Source organism: Pseudogymnoascus verrucosus, assembly GCF_001662655.1.
Source record: "Pseudogymnoascus verrucosus strain UAMH 10579 unplaced genomic scaffold scaffold_5, whole genome shotgun sequence".
Taxonomy (NCBI): Eukaryota; Fungi; Ascomycota; class Leotiomycetes; order Thelebolales; family Thelebolaceae; genus Pseudogymnoascus; species Pseudogymnoascus verrucosus.
This window is the reverse complement of record NW_017263656.1, coordinates 181894-201946: the sequence shown is the minus strand read 5'-3', so window position 1 is coordinate 201946 and position 20053 is coordinate 181894. Positions and strand designations below refer to the sequence as shown.

The following is a 20053-nucleotide window of genomic DNA, read 5'->3' as shown; positions in this document are numbered from 1 at the left end:
CTGAATGGGGTTGCGTTCGAGGTTTAAGTTCTCATCATTTTTAAGATATTTTCTCCCATCTAAGGGGAGAATAGTTACATACTCAAGAGAATTGGGCATCCCGTATTCTCTGCCATACACATGCTTGTAATCCACTTGTCTATTACTCTCAATGGGCATAACGTGGAATCTGAGCCCCTTTCCGCCTCAAGGATGAGCAGAGTAGCGCTCGGCGCAGCCTTGAGCGGCATCACTCCGCCATCGGTAATCAGGTTACCGCCGCCTACAGCGATCTCGCCTCCATGTCCAGTCAAACCCAATGAAAATCAAATATGTCGTTCCCATTCCCATTCCCGTTCCCGTTCCCGCTCCCCGTGAGCATCAGGGAGTTATGATCCAGCATAGGTCCGAAGTCAATCGGCCCGGAAAACAAGTGTTCAAAGTTTGCCATACGAGCACGGGCATCCTCCTGCTCGTGCACTGCAAGGCCAGGCGTCTGTGCAACGAATCCGGGCATTTGCCGCCTAACAGGGTATTCGCCGCCCTGCAACGAGGTTCCCCCGGATCCAATAAACTGGCCGCTCGCCCCATCCGGGGCTATATTCGACGCCCCTGGAGTCATTTGCCCCTTATATGTAGATGTGTAGATTGGGAGTTCGTTCTCCGGTGGTGTGGACCAAAGGTTTTGATACGCCACCTCTTCATCCTCCGAATCCTTCGGAGCGACCCCGTCTGTCGCATTCTCCGTCGATTCTCTAGGGCTCAGTCGAAACAGCTCTGCTACCACTGTCGTTCGTGATAGTCGGGCTCTCTGTTTAAGCCTGTTTTGGTGGTCTACGCCAGCTTTAAACAGCCTCTTCACAATATGGTGGTAACGCGCCGCCTGTGGGCTATTCGCAGCAAAGCAATGTAGCAGTTCGTCGGTATTCCGAATAGCTTGCTCAATTTCTTTCTCTGGGCCTATGCCGCCAAAGTGAGATGAGCTGACAACAAGGGCTGCTACGAAGATCCATGCACTATTCTCTCAGTTAGTTTCAAGGGGCAAAGCGTCGACAATCCATGAAACTCACATTGCGAGTGGCATGTTTTTGAAGAGCATATCGGCGACGAGAAGCTCGCGGAGCAACTGCAGCGTATAGATTGCTGAGTCGATGCAGGCGATTGCTCCATCATAAATCTCGGGAGACACGTCTGTTTCTCTTTCTTCCGCAGCACTCCGCCCCAGGCCTGAACTCATCGACTTAGCCTTGAGATGCGCAATAAGAAATGGCCTCATGAGAAGCATCATCGCGAAATAATACGAGCAGGCAACGTGCGTATTTCTTAGCACGACTTCACGTGAGAGAAAGATCGACTCTCTCGGATGCCGCGGATTGACGGACGTTCTTAAGGCCGCAGGAAGACGATAACTCCATTCTTTCAACTCGCCGCCAATTGATTGGAGGAGCGCTATAGGTACGGTGCGCTTGGTGTACACTTCGTTGATGATCCTCTCAATGATTAGGAAGGCACGGGCGGATTCCTCAAGGGATATTGCGCGGAGGAATTCTAGGCTCGGTGATTCTGGCACTGGATGTTGAGCATGGGAAATATTAGATTCTCGGGCTGATATGGCAGATGTCCGGCCCATCATGGCACTGAAAAATAAGTCGTGGAAGCGAAGTGTCTTCCAAATGCGACACCTGAGATATGATTTTAGTAACTGATAAACCCAAAAAGCCTCGGCTTTCAAAACTTACCTTAATTGCTGTTCCTCCTTACTAAATGCTGCATTGGCCTCGTCTCTGTGGAGTCCTAGAGATTTCGCAGCGCTAACTGCAGTTCCCAAATTCAAGTACGAGCCGTTCCTTCGGCTGCATCCTAGCATATACATGCTAATGAGTAAAAATGCCTGAATCGTCTCCAGTGTTGGATCGTTAGTTAGTTCCTGGAGCGCTATCAGCCGCCCATGATGATAGAACGACTGTGCTCGTCGACTGTCGAGCAGGCTTGATCCCCTTGCTTGTGCCCCGAGGGCAACGACTAGGTAAATGACTGCAGCTGTCCCACATTTTGGGGGGATGAGACCGTTTATCCAGTGCCTAAATTCAGACATGAACTGGGCTACATCAAAAATATCAATAATACCGCAAGTCTGAATATTCATGTTAGCGGCCCAGACTCCTTTACATTTCTCGGCGTGGTCTAGCCACATGGTAGGAGCGGCTCACAGAAGTAAAGTAGGCATCAACCAAGTCTTTAAGGTCTCCGACATCACTAGGTAGATGAGGCTCCATATCTTGTAGCTCGAAGGGAGGTAGCTCCTCCATCAATGACATATTGGCGACATCCGAGTTCAAGGATGAGAATACGTCGTTCGACTGATCGGCTATCAGCTGCTGGATATTCTGTAGAAAGTGTAGTGTTGCACAATTGCCTAGGTAAACTGTATTTTCAGGGTGTCAGAGTACGTGAATATGATGATGATTTAAACAAGTTACGATACATACCCGCTTTTCCTTTCATATCATACATCATCCCAGACATTCGAGGCACAAGAAGCTCTGGCACCGTGGTTCTGGCCTGCAAACCTCTCGGGCAAGGTACCGACGACGGCGTCTCGCTATCCCCCGAGATTGCTACAGGCGCGGACGGGGTCGATGTAACCACATCTGATATACCTGGGGGGGATGGTTCGGCCTGGTTCAAGGCTGGGGATGCGTGATCTGGCTGGGGGCGGGCTTCTTCCTTGTTGTCGTCGGAAGCAAGGCGTTTACAGGCTTCTGGTCGCTTCCGTTTCACGCACTGAGAGCAAGGCGTCAGGCCATCGCACTTCTGCTTCGAGACCCTACAATAGCAACAAGCACGCGCTACCCGCCGTCGAGATGCGGGGTCGACCTTGGGACGGGGCATAGATGATTAGGCATTTAACGGTTTCCTCACATAATATAATTAGTCTCCTGGACAGATCATTAGAATAATAAAAACTGGTTTGGATGCGTTTGGCGGACGTCTGTCCAGGTATTAGATCCCCGCGTCTGCTACCGGAGGCGGGGGCACGCGTTATCTTACCTTGCCTTGGGTTGGACTAGCTAAATGACGGCCGAGGATGTGGGGTGTGGGGTACGAATGGGGTCAAGTCCAATTCTACACTAGTAGCCAATTGGAGATACCATTGCCCACATCTCACCTCCCACAGACATGGACGTGGAATAAAATGGAGAGTCTACGGCCCAAATTACACTGTTTAGCCAAAAATAGAATTTAAAGGTTCAAAGCATGACTGAGAATGCGAGTATGGTCCATTGTTACATCTCAGATAGATTAGATTAAGATAAATAAACGGGTCTGAAACTATACGAAACGAGGCACCAAAATTATTAATTTTGCTCGTAAATACGTTTACTTCCTCTCTTCAACGAACTCAGTCTGATAGCTCTTATTTGTATCCAAAGAGACTCCGTCCGGGCCAATGAGCTCTTCAGCCACCTTCGTAGGCACAATAACCCCGTCCTCCTTTAGATAGTCTGTATCTGTAATAGAAAACCAGACTACGTAGAACATGATGAAAATTGCGACCATATAGAGACTGTTCGGCATATCATGTCAGCATGTCCCTTAATCTATAGAGATGTATAAATTACTTACGCGAAATGAATAGCCATTTCAACCCAATACTGTGGCTTCCTAGCGTCAATTGCAAAGGCGACGCAAACACCGAGAGCTGAGGTGCCTTTAAATAGTCCAGCGTATCGGGAGAGGACCTCTGGCTTGTTCGACATTGAACCCATGATCCACTGCACCATGAAAGTCCAGCAGCAGAAGCAGCCACCCCAGAGCAGATGGAGAATCATGATGTTTGCATACCCTGGATCCGACCAGTCCATAGATGGCCCGGGTTTCGTCCGATCTACCTTTTGCTTAAAATAAATGAGCTCGGCGGTCGCGAGAGAGATCGTCGTGGCAGCAGTGAAGATAACGCCAATAATTCCGCGAACTTTGCGAATGCCGATCCATTGTGCATCTAGGAGCGCTGCAAGGATGGCGGGAAGAATGATCTGGAGAACGTTGTATAGAATTGTATTCAGAGCTCGAGTGCGGAGAGAGAAGTAATATCCTAGACAAAGTTAGCATGGATTATCTAGAAGAGCCACCGAAGGTTGCCATGCCATTGAAACTCGTTTGGATCCCAAGAGCGAACTCAGAAACAAACATTGGGAACAGCATGAGGAAGACTTTGGGCGTTGATGCTGCTCGCCACATGCCTACAAGCTCCTCCTTCACAGTAGTTTTCTTGAATTCCGCAAGGTGTGTACCATCATGGCGAATGATTTTCTTTGGCGAGATGATAAATGCCAATGCAAGAAGACTGGCAGAAGTCATGATTGCAACGAAGATTGCATATACTGAGGTTGGAACACTCGGCTTCGCCCTGTGGAAATTGATAGCAAATGTAACAATGGCTCCAACAATGGCTCCGCCACTGAGCATAGTGTGTTGCCAGAAAATGTACTATGGAGGAGGGTAAATATATTTTCGCCTATAGAAGTTGAAAAATCTCTCACCATGCCCTTCTCCTTCTCCTCGGCGTATGCGAATTGAACGAACCCGGCACCTGTAAACAAGAGGCCGGCTCCAATACCGTTCATGACGGCACCGAAAAGAGCAAACCACTCATTTCCGGAAACATCAAAATACCACAATCCTGCAGCATATAAAGGATATCCAAGAACACCGATAGCCCTGTGAATTCTTGTTAGGTTACATCCGTGTATATCGGGGGGCAATACTTACATTGTAATTTTAGGCCCGAAGGCATTCAGAAACCCAGCTGAGACCCATCCTGAGACTGCAAACAGGGCGTACAGGATCCTTTGACATTTAGACAAGTATCGGAAGATTGGGACATGCAAGAAGTTACTCACGAGTTTGATGTCGACGCAAGATACTGTGAGCTGGGTTTGCCGCCACCGGCGCCAAGACCAGTGAGGGCAAGGTAAATACCAGCTGAGCAGGCAATAACAAGCCCAGTGATAAAGTTTTGTATAGCAGGATTGTTGAGTCTAACCCACGTCTTTGGTGGAACGACCGCCATAAAATCCGGATCTGTAGCAGACATTTTAAGTAACTTAGCTAGAATAGAATAGATAATAACTTGCTACAGGTAAGGATGAGACCGACGTAGTCTCATATATAATAAAATACGACCGCTCAATAAAGTGTGGCGGACTCTAGTTACAGTTATCAAGGAAATCTACATACTGTACAATTATTAAGATTAGATATTAGAAATGAGGGGAAATATAGCAGGGGATTCTGTATCCGAGACCAGACCCTTAGTGCTAAAAGAGTGAAAACCGATAAGGGACCAGCTCACATACGATATCCAATAATGCCATGGGGCTGTGGGTCAGTTTGCGACTTAAGAAAGCCACCAAAGTCGGGACGGATAAGGTATGTGTCAGGTTGGTGAACAGGGGGGCCATGAGCAAACTGTAGCAACAAAGCTCATTCTAATGAACGCATGTATGTAACCTATTCCGATCTCCTTATCTGAACTACGGCTGAAGTTAACAATGATCATCCTTGCTCTATATTTACCCCATACTAACAAAAATCAACGGAATACGACCCCATGATACTAGTATGTACCCGGACATACTTCGTCTCGCCAGTAGTGTCCACCCGGTGCGGTGGGTTAGAAAAACTAGCGTGTATTTGTAAGGTACAGTGCGTAGGTCCCATCCGAGTCCCTACCCGGCCCTTATCCGATGTCCGAACACATCCGCTGCCACTTTCTAAACAAGCTAGGAATTCACCAGCGTGTCGATTACCAAGGTATCGATCATCTGCGAAAATGCCTTCATCGATTAATTGTGTTTAGGGAGCTATAATTCTGCTCTAAATCCACAGTTGGTTGTAGACGCAAATCAGTTAACCAAAAAAAAGCTAAGGCCACCAGCGACAACCCTCAAAGGCTAACATTAACATGGATAAAACGCCACCTGCATCATCGCTGTCTCCAGAGGAACGATCTTCCATGTCTGCAAGGCTGATCGCCCAAGCTCTCCATTTTCGCGATGCTTCAGTAGCAGACGTCCAGCCTCCCCTATTCAGCATACCTAATACTCCTCCGAAGAATGTCTCTCGTATCGCAGATGATATTCTCACTAATGAAGAACTCAAAATCACCTCGTTCGATGCGCCGGAGTTGGTTAAGCTAATACGCGATAAGTCCTACACCTGCGAGGCTGTAACTCGAGCCTTCCTGCGTCGAGCTGCACTAGCACAGAAACTTGTAAGTTATCGCGCTGCAGTAAATCCTCTCTAAGTATATTAGATATGGAGTTATAAATCATCAAAATAATCCTTACAAGGAGGCTTCACTACACTTTCTCATCTATATTTCGTATTACTCTATAAGCATAGTTAGTTAATCAATATCCAGGTCAACTGCATCACCGAACTCCTTCCAGAGAGAGCCATTGAGCGGGCGAGATATCTCGATTCTCTCCCTGAGCCTATCGGACCACTCCATGGCCTTCCGATATCAGTTAAAGAACACCAAGGCATGAAAGGATGTACAACACATGCCTCATATGTTGCATTTATTGGACAACAACAGGCCGTAGATGTCAGCGTTAATGACGTTCTCTGGGAAGCTGGGTGCGTTTTTTACGCACGTACCACCCAGCCACAGGCAGTTATGCAGCTGGAAACAGCTTCTAATATATATGGAATTACTCTCAATCCTCACAATACAGACTTAACCCCAGGTGGAAGCTCGGGGGGCGAGTCGGCATTGATTGCAATGCGTGGCAGTGTACTTGTACGTCCGACTCAACACATTATATCTTGGTCATCACTAATTATTCAGGGTGTCGGTGGTGATGTTGGCGGTTCTATCCGCTGTCCAGCAGCACATACGGGCATATACGGTTTTAAGCCCACACCTGGTCGCCTGGCAAAAGTGGGAACAAAGCTAGCAATGCTCGGACAAGAAGGAATTCCGCCCACGCGAGGTCCCATGTCTACGTCCCTGTCTGGATTATCACTATTTATGGATGCGTATCTGAGTTATGAACCGTGGATAAAGGATGATTATCTTGTTCCAATCCCGTGGAGATCAGTTAAACTACCGCCTAAGCTCAAGATTGCAGTAATGTGGTCGGATAGGATCGTCACGCCACATCCGCCGATAACTCGAGCACTAAGAGAAGTAGCGAAGTCTATCAGAGATGCTGGGCATGAAGTCGTAGACTGGGTTCCTGAAGAGCATGATGAATGCTGGAACATTACCCAAGCGCTCTATTTTGAGGATGGTGGCCGAGCAGAGGATAGAGTTAACGCAGAAGGTGGCGAGGACATGCTACCACTCACCGAATGGCTGGTGAAGGATAACCCAAACGTTAAGTATCAGAGTATTGAGTCGCTTTGTGCGGTATGTCTTCTACTGCCTCTATCATTCCGTATACCTTCTCACTCACTTCTCAACAGCTCAAGGTCCGTCGCGATAGATACCGTCTCAAGTATAACAAACTATGGTTGAGCACAGGAAAAGATGACGGGCACCCTGTTGACGCCATCCTACTCCCTGCGGCACCTGGTTGCGCGCCACCCCATGGTAACTCAAAATATTGGAGCTATACAAGCCAGTGGAACATGCTTGAATATCCAGGAGTAGGGTTCCCAGTGTCTGTCGTCGACCCAGAAATTGACGTGAAGGATACAACTTATCTGCCGATGAATGAGCAGGACAAGTTCAATTACGACTTGTATTCTCCGGAGCAGTATGTAGATGCGCCGATCGGTCTGCAGCTTGTGACGAGGAGGTTTGAGGACGAGAAGTGCTTGGCTATCTTAAAAGTTATTGAGCAAGCCATGGGGAGGCCATAGATTATGAGCGTTGAATTCTACGTACGAGTTTTCATTCCCCTTGTGGTTTATGTGTAAGATGGCGCGGTGCACATATTAGCAAGGCGATCAGGATAACTACTACCAGGGGTGATATTTATTTACTTATTGCCAAACAAAACCAAAGAAAATGTTCGTATAGTATACCTATTTCTAAAGTGAATTTCCTTTAAATTCCAATTCGCCTAGGCTACTACAATCAAGAACATCCCCATTCTGACAATGGCATTGTCAAGTATTACACGCTTATCGGCTGCGGCATCCCAGGCTTCGCCTCATAACTAATCCTCCCCGCCGGCAAGAAAAACAATGCTATGAGCGCCCCTCCCCTCACCTCGGGATAATGGTGCGTCCCCGGGCCAGGGCTCGTCCAGCCCTCTCCCTGCCAGCCATTCATGCCCATCAGCTCCGCGCCGGGCGTCAGCTGGATGACGCAGTTAATCTCGCCATATGGATGCTGATGGTACTGGCCGCGGTATTCTTCGATGCTCTCCATGTACACCGTGGTGATGCTGAAGAAGCGGTTCTCCTCGCTCGGCCACGCAACCTTGGAGCGGCGGTACTTGGGCCCATCGAGGGGGTCGGTGGCAACCCAGCCCTCGTTATTGGTGAGCCCGCCCTGGATGAGCGAGCAGAAGCCATCATAGTAGCGGTTGCCGCGGCCGTAATCGGTGTTCAGACGGGCCTCGAGGTCTTTGCCGGGGGTTCTTTGGGGGGGGTTAGCGTCAGCGAGAGAGGGAGACATGCGTGCCTTACAGGTTCTCGACCTCGGCGAAGAACTCGCGTGCGAGGTCGATGAGGCGCTGCTGATTGGGGTGGATGGGCTTGGTTTGGGCGTCGGCTGACATGTTGGAGGTATGTTACGAAGAATTCGATGAAAGGGAAACGCAAAGGTGGTGAAACACGACAATAAACTGATCAGTGCCGTGAAAGGATATATATCGTGAAAGCTGAAATAGTGCGCGAGATAAGACGAGAAAAAAAGTAAAATCATTAGGTTACTGCGGCTATAGTTACATCTTGCAACATCCACAGCTGTACATAACGTTAACTCACGGCAATGATCACGGTAGACCTGCATATCGCATGTCGAGAGACGAGGCTGGCTTATGATTCCATTGTGGAGATCTTACCCCGCGCCGTACTTACCCCGCGCCGTACCCTTATTGGTCGTTTAAAATCAGTGGGGGCCTTCCTTACTCTCGGTATTACATGGCGGCATTGGCGGAAAAAAGCGCCGTGTCCGGTTCGGTGCACTATCCGGTGCAACATCCGTGCATACACGACACCATCCCACACCACTCGGGAGCACCATCCATTCCGGGTATACCGATACTATGATGATATCCATGTCAATATCACCTATATGTATACAAGTGTGGGAGACGTTAGATGGGTAGCTATGATCTACCCCCAGTTTCTTCTGGTAAATTGATGCGGCAAGGGTGGATATAGAGCATATGATGGCCCACTGGGTTGGCAATGAGCATATCACTGATTATTATAAGTCCTCTCGATTTCATTTTTGTCATTATAGGCTATAGCTTTCTATCTTTCGTTGTGTATTCTTTCCCTACACAATGTTTCCTCTTGTCATGATTGCTTCTTTGGTGGCCCTCGGCCTCCTTGTCGTCTACTATGTCGGCGGATACTTGTTCCAGAATAGGAGTTTGTCTGATATACCGGCAGCTTCGCCATGGGCTGCTTTGACGAGATTCTGGCTAGTCCGGGAAGCAAGATTCGGGAGACGTTATCTTACAGTTGACGACGCACATAAGACCCATGGAGATTTTGTTAGAATCCAGCCTAATCATGTCTCCATCGCCAATGTCAATGCAATCAATGCCATCTATGGCCATGGAAATGGATTCCTTAAGAGGCAAGATCTCTATATCCCGTAATCTATTTCCTATACCACATGACTAATATCCACGTTAGCGACTTTTATGACGCCTTTGTGGCAGTGTCTCGCGGTCTCTTCAGCACTCGCAGCCGCGCCGACCACACCCGCAAGCGCAAGATCGTTGCCCATACCTTCTCAGCCAAGAGCGTGATGCAGTTTGAGCAGTATATGCATCAGAATCTGAACGAGCTCCTCCGTCAGTGGGACCTAATCTGCCAGAAAGCCCCAGCGAACTCCAAGTTTGCGCGCTTCGACTGTCTCCCATGGTTTGCCTATCTCACCTTTGACACCATCGGGGATCTCGCCTTCGGCTCGCCATTCGGGATGCTGAAGAATGGACAGGACACCATTGAATACATGGACTATCCCGGCGGGCCTTCCAAGTACATGCACGCCGTCGACGCGCTGAGCCGACGCGGCGAAGCCTTTGCAGTGCTGGGCTGCCTGCCGTTTTTGAAGAAGATAGGCCATCTCCTGCCTGATTCGTTTCTACGAAATGGCGTCCGCTCCGGGAGTCAGGTCGCGGGGATTGCGATTGCGCGCGTCGGCGAACGCCTTGCTTCTACGGCGACGAAGGGGACAGAACGTGTGGACATATTGACTCGATTGATGGAGGGCAAGGACGTCAAAGGTCAGCCTCTAGGGCGTGAGGAACTCACGGCGGAGGCCCTAACGCAACTGATTGCCGGGAGTGACACTACCTCCAATACTCTGACTGGGTAGGATTTTCCAATCTTCCATCTCTGGGCAGATAATCTAATATTCGTAGCATTTTCTATTGGCTTCTAAAGAGCCCAGGAGTTCTTGCAAAGCTACAAGCCGAAGTCGACACTGTTATTTTGTCACCAACTGATGAGGTCGCCTTTCAAACCGTCAAGAACCTCCCATAGTAACGAATCCTTCCCTCCCTGCGTGGATTCAGATCAAGCTAACAACATCCATCAGTCTCAAAGCTTGCATGAACGAAGGCATGCGCATCCACTCCACCTCAGCTCTCGGCCTCCCCCGCGTCGTCCCCATCGACGGCCCCGCCATCGAGATCTGCGGTCGCACGTTCGAACCCGGCACTGTGCTCTCCGTACCCAACTACACCATACACCGCCTCGAGAGCATCTGGGGTGCCGACAGCGACCAGTACCGGCCCGAGCGCTGGGAGTCCCTGACCGACGACCAGAAGAAGGCGTTTGTGCCCTTTGGTCACGGGCCGCGGTCGTGCGTGGGGCGCAACGTCGCGGAAATGGAAGTGACGCTCGCGATGGCTACGTTGGTCCGGCGATATGACTTTGAGCTCTATCAGGAGAGGTTTGAGACCTGGGAGGGGTTCTTGAGGAAGGGGTTTTGTTGCGAGGTGGGTATCAGGAGGAGGATGACGTAGATTACGTGGTTGTAAAAAGAAGGGCCAAGTAGTATTGATATATGTAGGCCATTGATGGTTTAGTGACAATACCTTCTTTGCCTGAAATGGGGGGGGGATTGTGTTTAGATTGACATACTAAGGCGGTTAATGGAAATGGCAGGCCTGTTATCGTCCTTGGACCTAACGACTCTCATGCATAGTAGGAATTTAGATGCTGTAGATACGTCGATTTTATATCTGAACTGAAGAACATTATTCGTCGTTTTGACTGGGAATAGGAGTTGCCCATGAGCAAATAGAGGTGAGTACATGTCGAATAAAATAAGAGAACGCAACCAGTAGAGCAGGAGAGATAGTGAGGATCTTCAGAGCTCTTGTGTTTAGACTTTAAGAGTATGTATTGTAATTATGCAACAGCAACCCTTGTACAAGTGAGTTTGCTGTATGCCCCTTCAGATAGGTGCGCCGCGAAGTTCCCAGACTACCATCTATAGTGTGGTTACACACCCCTTGACTTTGCTCTGCAATCTGTAAAATTGGCCTCCCAGTCTACCATACTGATACTTTCTCGTATGACCGGTAGTGCACATTAGCGGTACGCTTTCCGAGTGATTTCCTCTTCTGGATCTTTCCGCTTTCAATGTCGACGGTTACACACCCGTCAACGTTGAACGAAGAACAAAGCGGGTGCAGCTCTCGGGTCTCCATGTTGCAGTAGTAGCCATCTGAGCCAACAACATCTGAACTATGACTCATGGGGTGTGTGCACAATTCTGTGGCATTATGTGTTGGATTTTCCGTGGAGATGATAATGCGCTTGGTCATCGATTCGGGACGGCGTGGCTTGAGTGAAACGTCACGCTTCTTCCCGGGGGCTCCTGAGCATAAATTAGCACTAGCTTAGTTACCATGTAAAGATTGGTGGGAATAAGTACCATCGATTTCGCCAGCGCCGTACGAGAACGATGTCGCGCTGCATGCTCGGCCACTGCTGATGGCATCATTCAAATTGTCTGCATAGGCCGAAAAATTAATCTTCATAGCACCTGATGCAATGTCGTTGGTGTGATCCGCGTCTAGCCACGTGCATGATGGACTGATTCTTTCGCCAGTGTCCTGAACATATCCAGCTTCTTGATTTCCCCAGGCCCAGTTTTGACCACATGACTTTCCAATATCGCCAATCCATGCAGAGTCACTTGCACCATCTCGGTTTTTTAAAGTTATCCAGGAAAGACAGATGGCGTCGCCAGTGCTGACGATACCGATGTCTATGAGGATAATTAGATACGATGCTTACAACTGCTTATTGCCAAACCATAACTGCGTAAGATTGAAAGCAAATAAACATCAATATAACTTACATTTTGACTGGATGCCGTCTGTCTCTTGATCAAGAGTAATGTCTTGGAAATCACCATTGGAGATTTTCTTATCTGCGATCTAATATCAGAGGCTGTCTGTATTCTTGGACGCTAACATACTGTAAGCATTGCCAACAATTCTATTTTGCTGGTCATAGCCGATCACACGCGCAATTCCTCCTCCCTAGTTTAAATATCAGTGGCTACTAACATCCCATATACGGATCTAGAAGACCTACGTAACTTTCACTGTCATAGTCCTGATTTCCAACTTTCATTCGAATGACAGCACCATTGGGTGCATTCGAAGGAAGGTTGGCCTTAAAAAAGCCGAAGATTCCCAACGCAGAGCTAACAAACCCGATGGCCTGAAGAACGTCTCCCATTGTTGCAGTTGTAAAGTGGAATTTTAGATAAATAGTGATGTGGTGATTATGAGCTGGAATCCGAGTTGATCGTAAGCCAATTCAGCGCCTTCTCTTGCCTTTTATATATCCTGCCGATACATTGATCGTCAACTATCTCGTACTCAGATATTCGTTTATGTGCCCCACCTTCCTCAGATGAGCTTGTTACCAGATTATTCTGGGACACAAATTTGCTTCTACTTGCTTTTCCAAACGCCCTCTTCCATGCCACAGGGATGACAATCCTCACCGAACTCGTCAGCTGGAGTAAAAGGCGCTCTAAACCTAGTAGCACTATCCCTTTTGAGTATAGCGGCTTTAAACAGCTTGGTTCACAATGATTGTTGATGTTTACTAAGGCCTCTTTTGTGGAGCCTGTCATGACGGCAAAAGCGATAGGTAGGACTGAACATACACGAGAATGTGTATACAGGTTTAAGATAACAAGTTAGAGTTACCTAAACATGACTGTGTCGAAGTTTAACGCGCAACTGGCGGCCCGTCATCTCGCCCATGATACCACAACAAAGCAGGGGCAATACCAGGTAGTCAAGCTGAAATCGAAGGAACGCCAATGATGAAACCAAATGAAGCAAGCACGACAAGCCAGAGAGTTGACATTCTCTTATTTGATACGTACTCGGACGCTTATTTCCTTGACCGTCGGCTGTTCCCGCATAATAAGATCATTACCATGTGCCGATCTAATAGCTAGATCCTTCGCTTTATACCCTAGTTACCGTTAGGCGTACAAATGACGTCAAACGGCAAGAACATAGAGCTAGCGGGCCGTAGAACAACTTAATTTAGAATTCTGGAGGGCTGTGCCGACAGAGCCGAATTGAGTATATACTAGTGAGCGCCACTTCAATTCCTCTCTTGGGTCGAGTATAGAATCCGCCAAGCGCCATGCGTAAGCCGCATTCGACCAGTCAGCAGCTTCATGACGTATACTAAGTGAAGATCTGCCGATCGTTACAACTTTTAAGAAGCTTAGGGCTCCTTCCAGGAGACTTGACTAGCTTTAATTGGTCTCATGGCATTTGGCCAAGGGTTGATTGCTTTGAAACGATAGCATTTAAAACCAGCCCCGTTCCAAGTAAAGTGCGGACGGGATGAATACGAGAATCTGGTCACAGAGGTCTGGGAACATGTGCCGCATATTTCTCACCGAGTCGTTCCATTAGGCAGGTCTTCTTGAAGAACATACTATTCGAGCAGAAAGGATCATCGTAGCTTCAAAAGTTCTCAGATCGTCAATTCAAGACGCTGTAATGGGAAACGAGAATGGATACCTCCAATCTCTACTTCGGACGGGCAACAGATAATAAGGTTGTCATAGCCTCTCTACCCACTTGGCCTCAAAAGAATATATATCAAGGATCCCGCTACTATAATTTCTCCATACATCCGTACCCGCCTACATCCAACTTGCTACCCGTGTGCCCGCCTCAACTATCAGAACATATAAAAATATATTTACCATCATGCAACTCAACTTTTCAACCAGCCTGCAGGCAATACTTCTCTGCCTATCCCTAGCCACCGCAGCAACACTTCCTGCTTCCGCCAACCTGTCAAAAAGACAGGCTCGAATCCCCAACAAAATCAACCTCGGAACTTACAACAACCTCTGGGTAGCCTGGACAAACGGCGTCGATCCATGTAAGAGAAAGACCTACATCCCAGGACCGACAGGACAAAGCCTGCCAGGCGACCAAAATCCTTGCAATATCCGCTTCTCTGTGCCCGACACCGACTTCCAGTACAGCATGCAAGGCTGTGGAGGCGATGGTCTATGGATCATGAGGAATGGACTTGACAATGTCGGGGACTGCTATTGGGCTCCGGGAAACAATGCCTGCATTGCTGGAGAGTCGTTCAAGGGACAATGGCAGTGTGTTCTGAATGATGGCAACATGTAGAGAGAAGTCGAACCTGCATAAATCCACGCGAAGGACCCAAGGTTGAGAAGAAATAATTTAAAACGCATCGAGATGTTTTCAGCACCTAAAAGATAAAACATAAGCAGGGGAGATGAAGCGCAGGTATCTGGGATAGCGAGATGAGGAACCTAGGCTGGGAGGTTAAAGTTGAAAGGTTGGTGGATTGACGTGTTGGTACGGGAGGGGTTATATGGAGTCGAGACAGTGGGGCCGTTGATACAGGCGGCTTATTAGGTGTAGGGCATGGATTCTCTGCTCGGCCCCTTCTGGCTTTGACAAGTCTTTCTCTTCCTAGCTGTAGAAAATCTAAATGGAATCGTCAAACCCCATTGCTATTTTTGAAATATATGTTTTTCGTTGTTAATGGTCCCTTTTAATGGCGGATTAGCCTCTGCTGGCTGCTGCGAAGCCTACCCCTATCCCCAACCCGCAAGAACCCGCCAGCATGCCCCAGCTGTGCCTGGACCCCAGGCCACCGCACAGCTCTGGAGAAAATACTAGAATTGTGCAGAATCTTGATGGGGCCTAAACTTCGACTAGCTATGCTACATTTCTATCTAGGCATGGAGTTAAAATTAAGCATGCTGTTATGAAGAAGCTTTTTCGACTTCAGATCCCGCTCCTCTTTCCAGCCGAAGCATAGCCGCTTCAAAGGCTAGCATCCCGCAACTTTCATGGACAAAATTTACCCACACCATAGATCGCAGTATCTCGTGCGCTTGGTGCCATGAATCAATGCCAGCGCGAAAAATAACCTCGTCAAGCCAAACACTAAGCCAGTCCGGCGAAGAAGAAGGCTCCCTATTCTCCACCACGTGTAGCAACATTGTCAACCAAAGCACGATAGGTACGGGAATACCAATGTCAGTAGATTCGCGCAGTTTCCATAATGAATTGCGGTGCAGATTCAATAGGTGATCGTAAGGATTTTCCATAAATTGCCGCTGCATAAAGAGGGTCGAAGAAACTGCTAGCAAGCCGACTCGAAGCGCCTCCTGGAATGGGTCGCTCTCAAATGACAGGTTTGTGAGTCGATAGAGGATGGAAATCATTATCTCATTATAGATTTCTGGTGAGAGCTTTCGAGTAGTCTGGTATGCGAGATTGCTGATACAAGAGAAAGCGTGGAGGTCTCTCAAGGCGTTATGTAATCTCTTGTCCACTGTAGCCCCGAGAAATGCATGTACATAAATATCATGTGGCTGGTGGCTGCATTGAGTTAAGTTGCGATCCGCAATGAAGCAGCTCCATTGAATTTCGTCCCTGAAGAGACGTGGTTGTTTCCCAGACAGTAAGGCATACGACAAATCGGCGCTATGTCATATCAATATTATACCCAAATCACAGTAATTGGTAAATATAGATGGAAAACCCACCGACAGACCTTGGCTTGCATATTATTGTGCGTATTCAGCGCCTGAACTCCACCTCTTAGGTTAACGATTTTTTCTAACCCTTTGACATGATTTTCCACTGTAGCATAATCCTCCATAAGCTCTGCAGCTGAGGCCAGAAAGAACACAACCATAATCGTAGTATCAGATGTCGCAACTGTCTGATCAATCTCATTAAGACGAGCCTGAAGAAGCTGAAGGGTTTTGGCATAATGGAGACAGGCACGGCGACTCAGCTGGTTATACGAACCCCCATCGGTAAAAGCCTGAATCGAGAACATCATTGAATGAAGGCAGCACAGGTCGCTGATCATATATGGAAACCAGCCCCTCTCCACTGGGTGAACGTCAAGGCAAATCTCGTAGGGATAAACTCCATGACTATTGATATCAATCACTAAGAGTTAACTTAGCTAGGTCCTCTTCGATATATCTGTCATTCAATTTGATATGTTAGGGAGTACAAGGCACACGGAGACTCTACATACACTTTACTAGCTCTTGAATCATGTGAGATTCTATTCCTAGCGGTAGTTGTAGTCCCGAGAAATCTGAGCCAATCCGCCGTGGACTCGATACAGATAAGGTGGGAGCTGGGGTTGGTGCCTCCCCAGGCATAGCTAGCTTGAGCGATCCAAGCTCCCGATTAGGAGATATCCAAGATCGCAGTTTTGCGTCCTGTCGGCGTGCTCCACCACCGGCCTTTGTCGCATGACTCCTAATGGCTCTCCGAACGTGCTTGTCCTGGGTCTGGGTGGGCGTGCTAACGACGAAATGAAATCCGACGGCATCTATCATGATCAACTCAGCCCAACTCCGAAAGATACACGGCAAAGAGTGCAAAGTATGACGACTATTGTCATAGGCGGCAGAGGGCACGTAATGAGACGTGGATTACTCACACTGAGGTTTTGACATGGCACTGTCTGACATCGGCGCTCGTAATCCGGAGGAAGTCAATTCATCTATTGATTAACTAAATCAGGAAGTCAAAGAAACTTGGCAATACTATCGGAATAACCATTTTGTAGCATCGATTGCAGGAGGTCACGGATGGAGAGTGACAAAAGCCGATATCACCGATATCAAGTGGCGGAGTTGTTGGAGAAGCTTTGCCAAGACTGTGGGGTGTCCTATTTGAGGCTAGTGCAGTTGATGCCAAGATACGTGGGGTTTCCTCTTTGGGACTGAGGTGATGCTGGCTTGCGCAACTTTTGAAATCAAATTGCGAAGGTGAACCAAAACTTTCAAATATAAGTAGTAGTATAGATTCCCTATTTTTGTGATAGCTATAACTGTCATCTGGCAAATATAAACAGGCCTACAGCAACTTGTCTTATCCATTGACTTGTGTTTGATCCATATAAAAAACCTCACCCTCCCTATTTCGAAAACATGGTTGCCTCCAAGGACATGCACCCTTTGCCTAAGAATTCCGGCAAGATTTTCTGGAATAATCAGTTCAAGGTCAAAATTGAGCTTCCGACTCGAAGCGAATTCCCCAGCCTAAAGGGCAAAGTCGCAATCATCACTGGTTCCAACACTGGCCTCGGCTTCGAGTCGTCAAAGCAGCTCCTGACTCTCGGTCTGTCCCATCTCATAGTGGCCGTGCGGTCCACCAAGAAAGGTAAAGATGCAGCTTCACAACTTACCTTGGCCAATCCTTCCGCAACCATCGATGTCTGGCCCTTGGACATGGAGTCGTATGACTCTATCCAGACCTTTGTCCACAAATGCAATACCGAGCTCTCACGCATCGACTACACGATCTTGAATTCTGGACTCGCTCCAGCAAATTTCAGCACAACTCAATCCACCGGACACGAGACCACCATTCAGGTCAACCACACCAGCACAATTCTACTTACTATTCTCCTGCTGCCCATTCTCAAGGCTAAATCGACCCGAGACAATCCAGCACGGTTAACCGTCGTCAACTCTCTCACCGCACATCTCTGCAACTTCTCAAATCAACACCAGCGCCCTCTCCTGCCTTCTTTCGATAATACCACTATAACCCCATGGGATTCCAATAACCGATATGGCGTGTCGAAGCTTCTGGCTCAACTGTTTCTGGTCAAGCTCGCAGAGCATATCAAACCTGAAGATGTGGTGATCAACATGGTCGACCCGGGCCTTACTAAAGGCACAGGTCTGTTTCGCGATGCAAAGGGTGCGTTGTTAGTAGCCATGAAAGCATTCCTTGCCATTACCGGCAGACCCGTTGACAGAGGGGCTGCTACATATGTTGATGCGTTGTTGGGCCATGGCAAGGAATCGCACGGGTGCTTTCTCATGAACACGGAAATCTCACCGTGAGTAATCCCTATTCCAAAACAAATTTAAACCCTAAGGTTTCTGACAAGCTTTGGGAAAACCGCTAATGCTGGCAACTATTGGTAGACTTGCAAGTTTCTTCTACACCGCCGAAGGGAGCATAGCCCAAGACCAGATCTGGGAAGAGACACTAGGAGAGTTGAGCTTTGCTCAGGCGGAAGAAATTATTGCGTCTATGAGGTAAATTTAATTATGGGACGCGTTCGTATGTCAAAGAATAACGACGATGTTGAATATAAAGATAGCCAGCTGCTGTTAGTAATGTTACAAGTACCTCCTCTACACACAACTTTTATAAGTCATATCACCATAATATAACATTCCCTCACACTCCCGCATGCGACCATAGACTCAAGAGAATTAGGCATCTCGTCCGCTCTGCCATACATAAGCTTGTGTAACATCAGATTAATGGTCTCAATCGTGCTAACAGAATCGAGGCCCTTTTCAGCCTGAAGGGTGACGCGGGGGGTGACCAGAGCGAGTGTGGGTGAGGCGAAGCAACATTTTCGTGTCAATTTGGCGTCACTTTCGTGCCATTTTTTTGTATCAGCACCGAAGTTTGGCTTTTGTAGCTTACATACCATGTTAAGGGTGTCCTGATCTTATTTTCCAGTCAATTTAATCATTTGTGAGCCATAAGTTTGAGGCACGTTATGCCCGAAAGTATTTAATTACCACATCAAAAACACAAAAGTTCAAGTTAGTGGCAGAATATAAAGCAGCGGTGACTACATACATTTATGAATCTCACGTAACTTGGAGTTTTTGACGACGTTCGAGCTTCTCACGGACTTGTCAACTTCTTCTAGTCGTCAATCTTAATCTCATTATGGTCTTTGTCCCACTGGGCACGAGTTTTTTACACGATCTTTCAGAAAGCTCTACCACCTTTTCCATCACAGGGCAACACGGAGATTTACTACCATTAGCTCCCGTCGAACGCCAGTTGCCCGCCTAGTTGAGATCTGGCTAGGATACTAAGGAAATGCATATGTCATGATCGATCCTGAATCTTCGAAACAGTGTGGGGGCTTATGGCCGAAAGAATGGCAGGGGTGGATGGTGGGTGTTTGGTGGTTTGGGGTAAATGGTCGGAGAGCATTCACAATGAGAAAGGTGCAGGGTGTTCCTCCGTAGTCTGGTATGATTAAACGCTGCTTACCCCTGTCCCGTATCCCGTACTAGAGAGTTGCAAGATATTATCCAGCACCGCGTCGCGCATGCATACACGGTTAAAAATCACATTTAGGCCTGCAGTTTTTACCAACAAAGTCATATCGGGTCTATTCTCTCAGAGGTTTCACCTGTTCAACCTAATACCTGCTTAGGCAGAGTTAGCACCCTTGCAACCAACATCGCCAACAACCTCATGGGCCCCTAATCTCGGTCGGTGTCCACGCCCCCAGCCTTTTCCGTATGCACTGTGTAAGGGGCGCTATATACTGGCCAATCGAGCAGAGTCTGTAGTAA

At 47.9% G+C, this 20053-nt stretch overlaps 9 protein-coding genes across 9 annotated transcripts; 4 read left to right on the top strand and 5 right to left on the bottom strand.

The window, feature by feature from the left end:
- Positions 1-29: 29 nt before the first annotated feature.
- On the bottom strand, positions 30-2970 carry VE01_01751 (uncharacterized protein). The gene is made up of 5 exons (XM_018271269.2): positions 2469-2970; positions 2190-2404; positions 1719-2113; positions 1050-1661; positions 30-995 (listed from the first exon to the last, which is right to left on the bottom strand). The coding sequence occupies exons 1-5, from the start codon at positions 2869-2871 to the stop codon at positions 290-292; spliced, it is 2331 nt and encodes a 776-aa protein (XP_018133785.2). The 5' UTR covers positions 2872-2970; the 3' UTR covers positions 30-289.
- Positions 2971-3306: 336 nt separating this feature from the next.
- On the bottom strand, positions 3307-5077 carry VE01_01750 (uncharacterized protein; the record flags this gene model as incomplete). The annotated part of the gene is made up of 6 exons (XM_018271268.2): positions 3307-3547; positions 3607-4075; positions 4113-4470; positions 4524-4701; positions 4753-4830; positions 4884-5077. The coding sequence occupies 6 exons, from the start codon at positions 5075-5077 to the stop codon at positions 3361-3363; spliced, it is 1464 nt and encodes a 487-aa protein (XP_018133784.1). The 3' UTR covers positions 3307-3360.
- A 582-nt stretch (positions 5078-5659) lies between these two features.
- On the top strand, positions 5660-7994 carry VE01_01749 (uncharacterized protein). Its single transcript, XM_018271267.2, has 4 exons — positions 5660-6256; positions 6407-6787; positions 6836-7399; positions 7456-7994. Exons 1-4 carry the CDS (start codon positions 5948-5950, stop codon positions 7852-7854), a joined length of 1653 nt encoding a protein of 550 aa, XP_018133908.1. The 5' UTR covers positions 5660-5947; the 3' UTR covers positions 7855-7994.
- Positions 7958-8943, bottom strand: VE01_01748 (uncharacterized protein). Its single transcript, XM_018271266.2, has 2 exons — positions 8629-8943; positions 7958-8579 (listed from the first exon to the last, which is right to left on the bottom strand). Exons 1-2 carry the CDS (start codon positions 8718-8720, stop codon positions 8111-8113), a joined length of 561 nt encoding a protein of 186 aa, XP_018133909.1. The 5' UTR covers positions 8721-8943; the 3' UTR covers positions 7958-8110.
- A 207-nt stretch (positions 8944-9150) lies between these two features.
- VE01_01747 (uncharacterized protein) lies at positions 9151-11346 on the top strand. Its single transcript, XM_059463383.1, has 4 exons — positions 9151-9751; positions 9811-10494; positions 10545-10664; positions 10721-11346. The coding sequence occupies exons 1-4, from the start codon at positions 9453-9455 to the stop codon at positions 11148-11150; spliced, it is 1533 nt and encodes a 510-aa protein (XP_059320009.1). The 5' UTR covers positions 9151-9452; the 3' UTR covers positions 11151-11346.
- A 236-nt stretch (positions 11347-11582) lies between these two features.
- VE01_01746 (uncharacterized protein) lies at positions 11583-13110 on the bottom strand. The gene is made up of 6 exons (XM_018271264.2): positions 13051-13110; positions 12736-12992; positions 12617-12680; positions 12497-12568; positions 12068-12403; positions 11583-12010 (listed from the first exon to the last, which is right to left on the bottom strand). The coding sequence occupies exons 2-6, from the start codon at positions 12880-12882 to the stop codon at positions 11682-11684; spliced, it is 948 nt and encodes a 315-aa protein (XP_018133913.1). The 5' UTR covers positions 12883-12992; positions 13051-13110; the 3' UTR covers positions 11583-11681.
- A 1280-nt stretch (positions 13111-14390) lies between these two features.
- VE01_01745 (uncharacterized protein) lies at positions 14391-15106 on the top strand (the record flags this gene model as incomplete). The annotated part of the gene is made up of 1 exon (XM_018271263.2): positions 14391-15106. One exon carries the CDS (start codon positions 14391-14393, stop codon positions 14826-14828), a length of 438 nt encoding a protein of 145 aa, XP_018133910.1. The 3' UTR covers positions 14829-15106.
- Positions 15107-15174: 68 nt separating this feature from the next.
- Positions 15175-17295, bottom strand: VE01_10739 (uncharacterized protein). Its single transcript, XM_059464191.1, has 4 exons — positions 17146-17295; positions 16732-17034; positions 16226-16640; positions 15175-16163 (listed from the first exon to the last, which is right to left on the bottom strand). Exons 1-4 carry the CDS (start codon positions 17174-17176, stop codon positions 15437-15439), a joined length of 1476 nt encoding a protein of 491 aa, XP_059320174.1. The 5' UTR covers positions 17177-17295; the 3' UTR covers positions 15175-15436.
- A 343-nt stretch (positions 17296-17638) lies between these two features.
- On the top strand, positions 17639-18764 carry VE01_01744 (uncharacterized protein; the record flags this gene model as incomplete). The annotated part of the gene is made up of 2 exons (XM_018271262.1): positions 17639-18558; positions 18647-18764. The coding sequence occupies 2 exons, from the start codon at positions 17639-17641 to the stop codon at positions 18762-18764; spliced, it is 1038 nt and encodes a 345-aa protein (XP_018133911.1).
- Positions 18765-20053: the final 1289 nt, after the last annotated feature.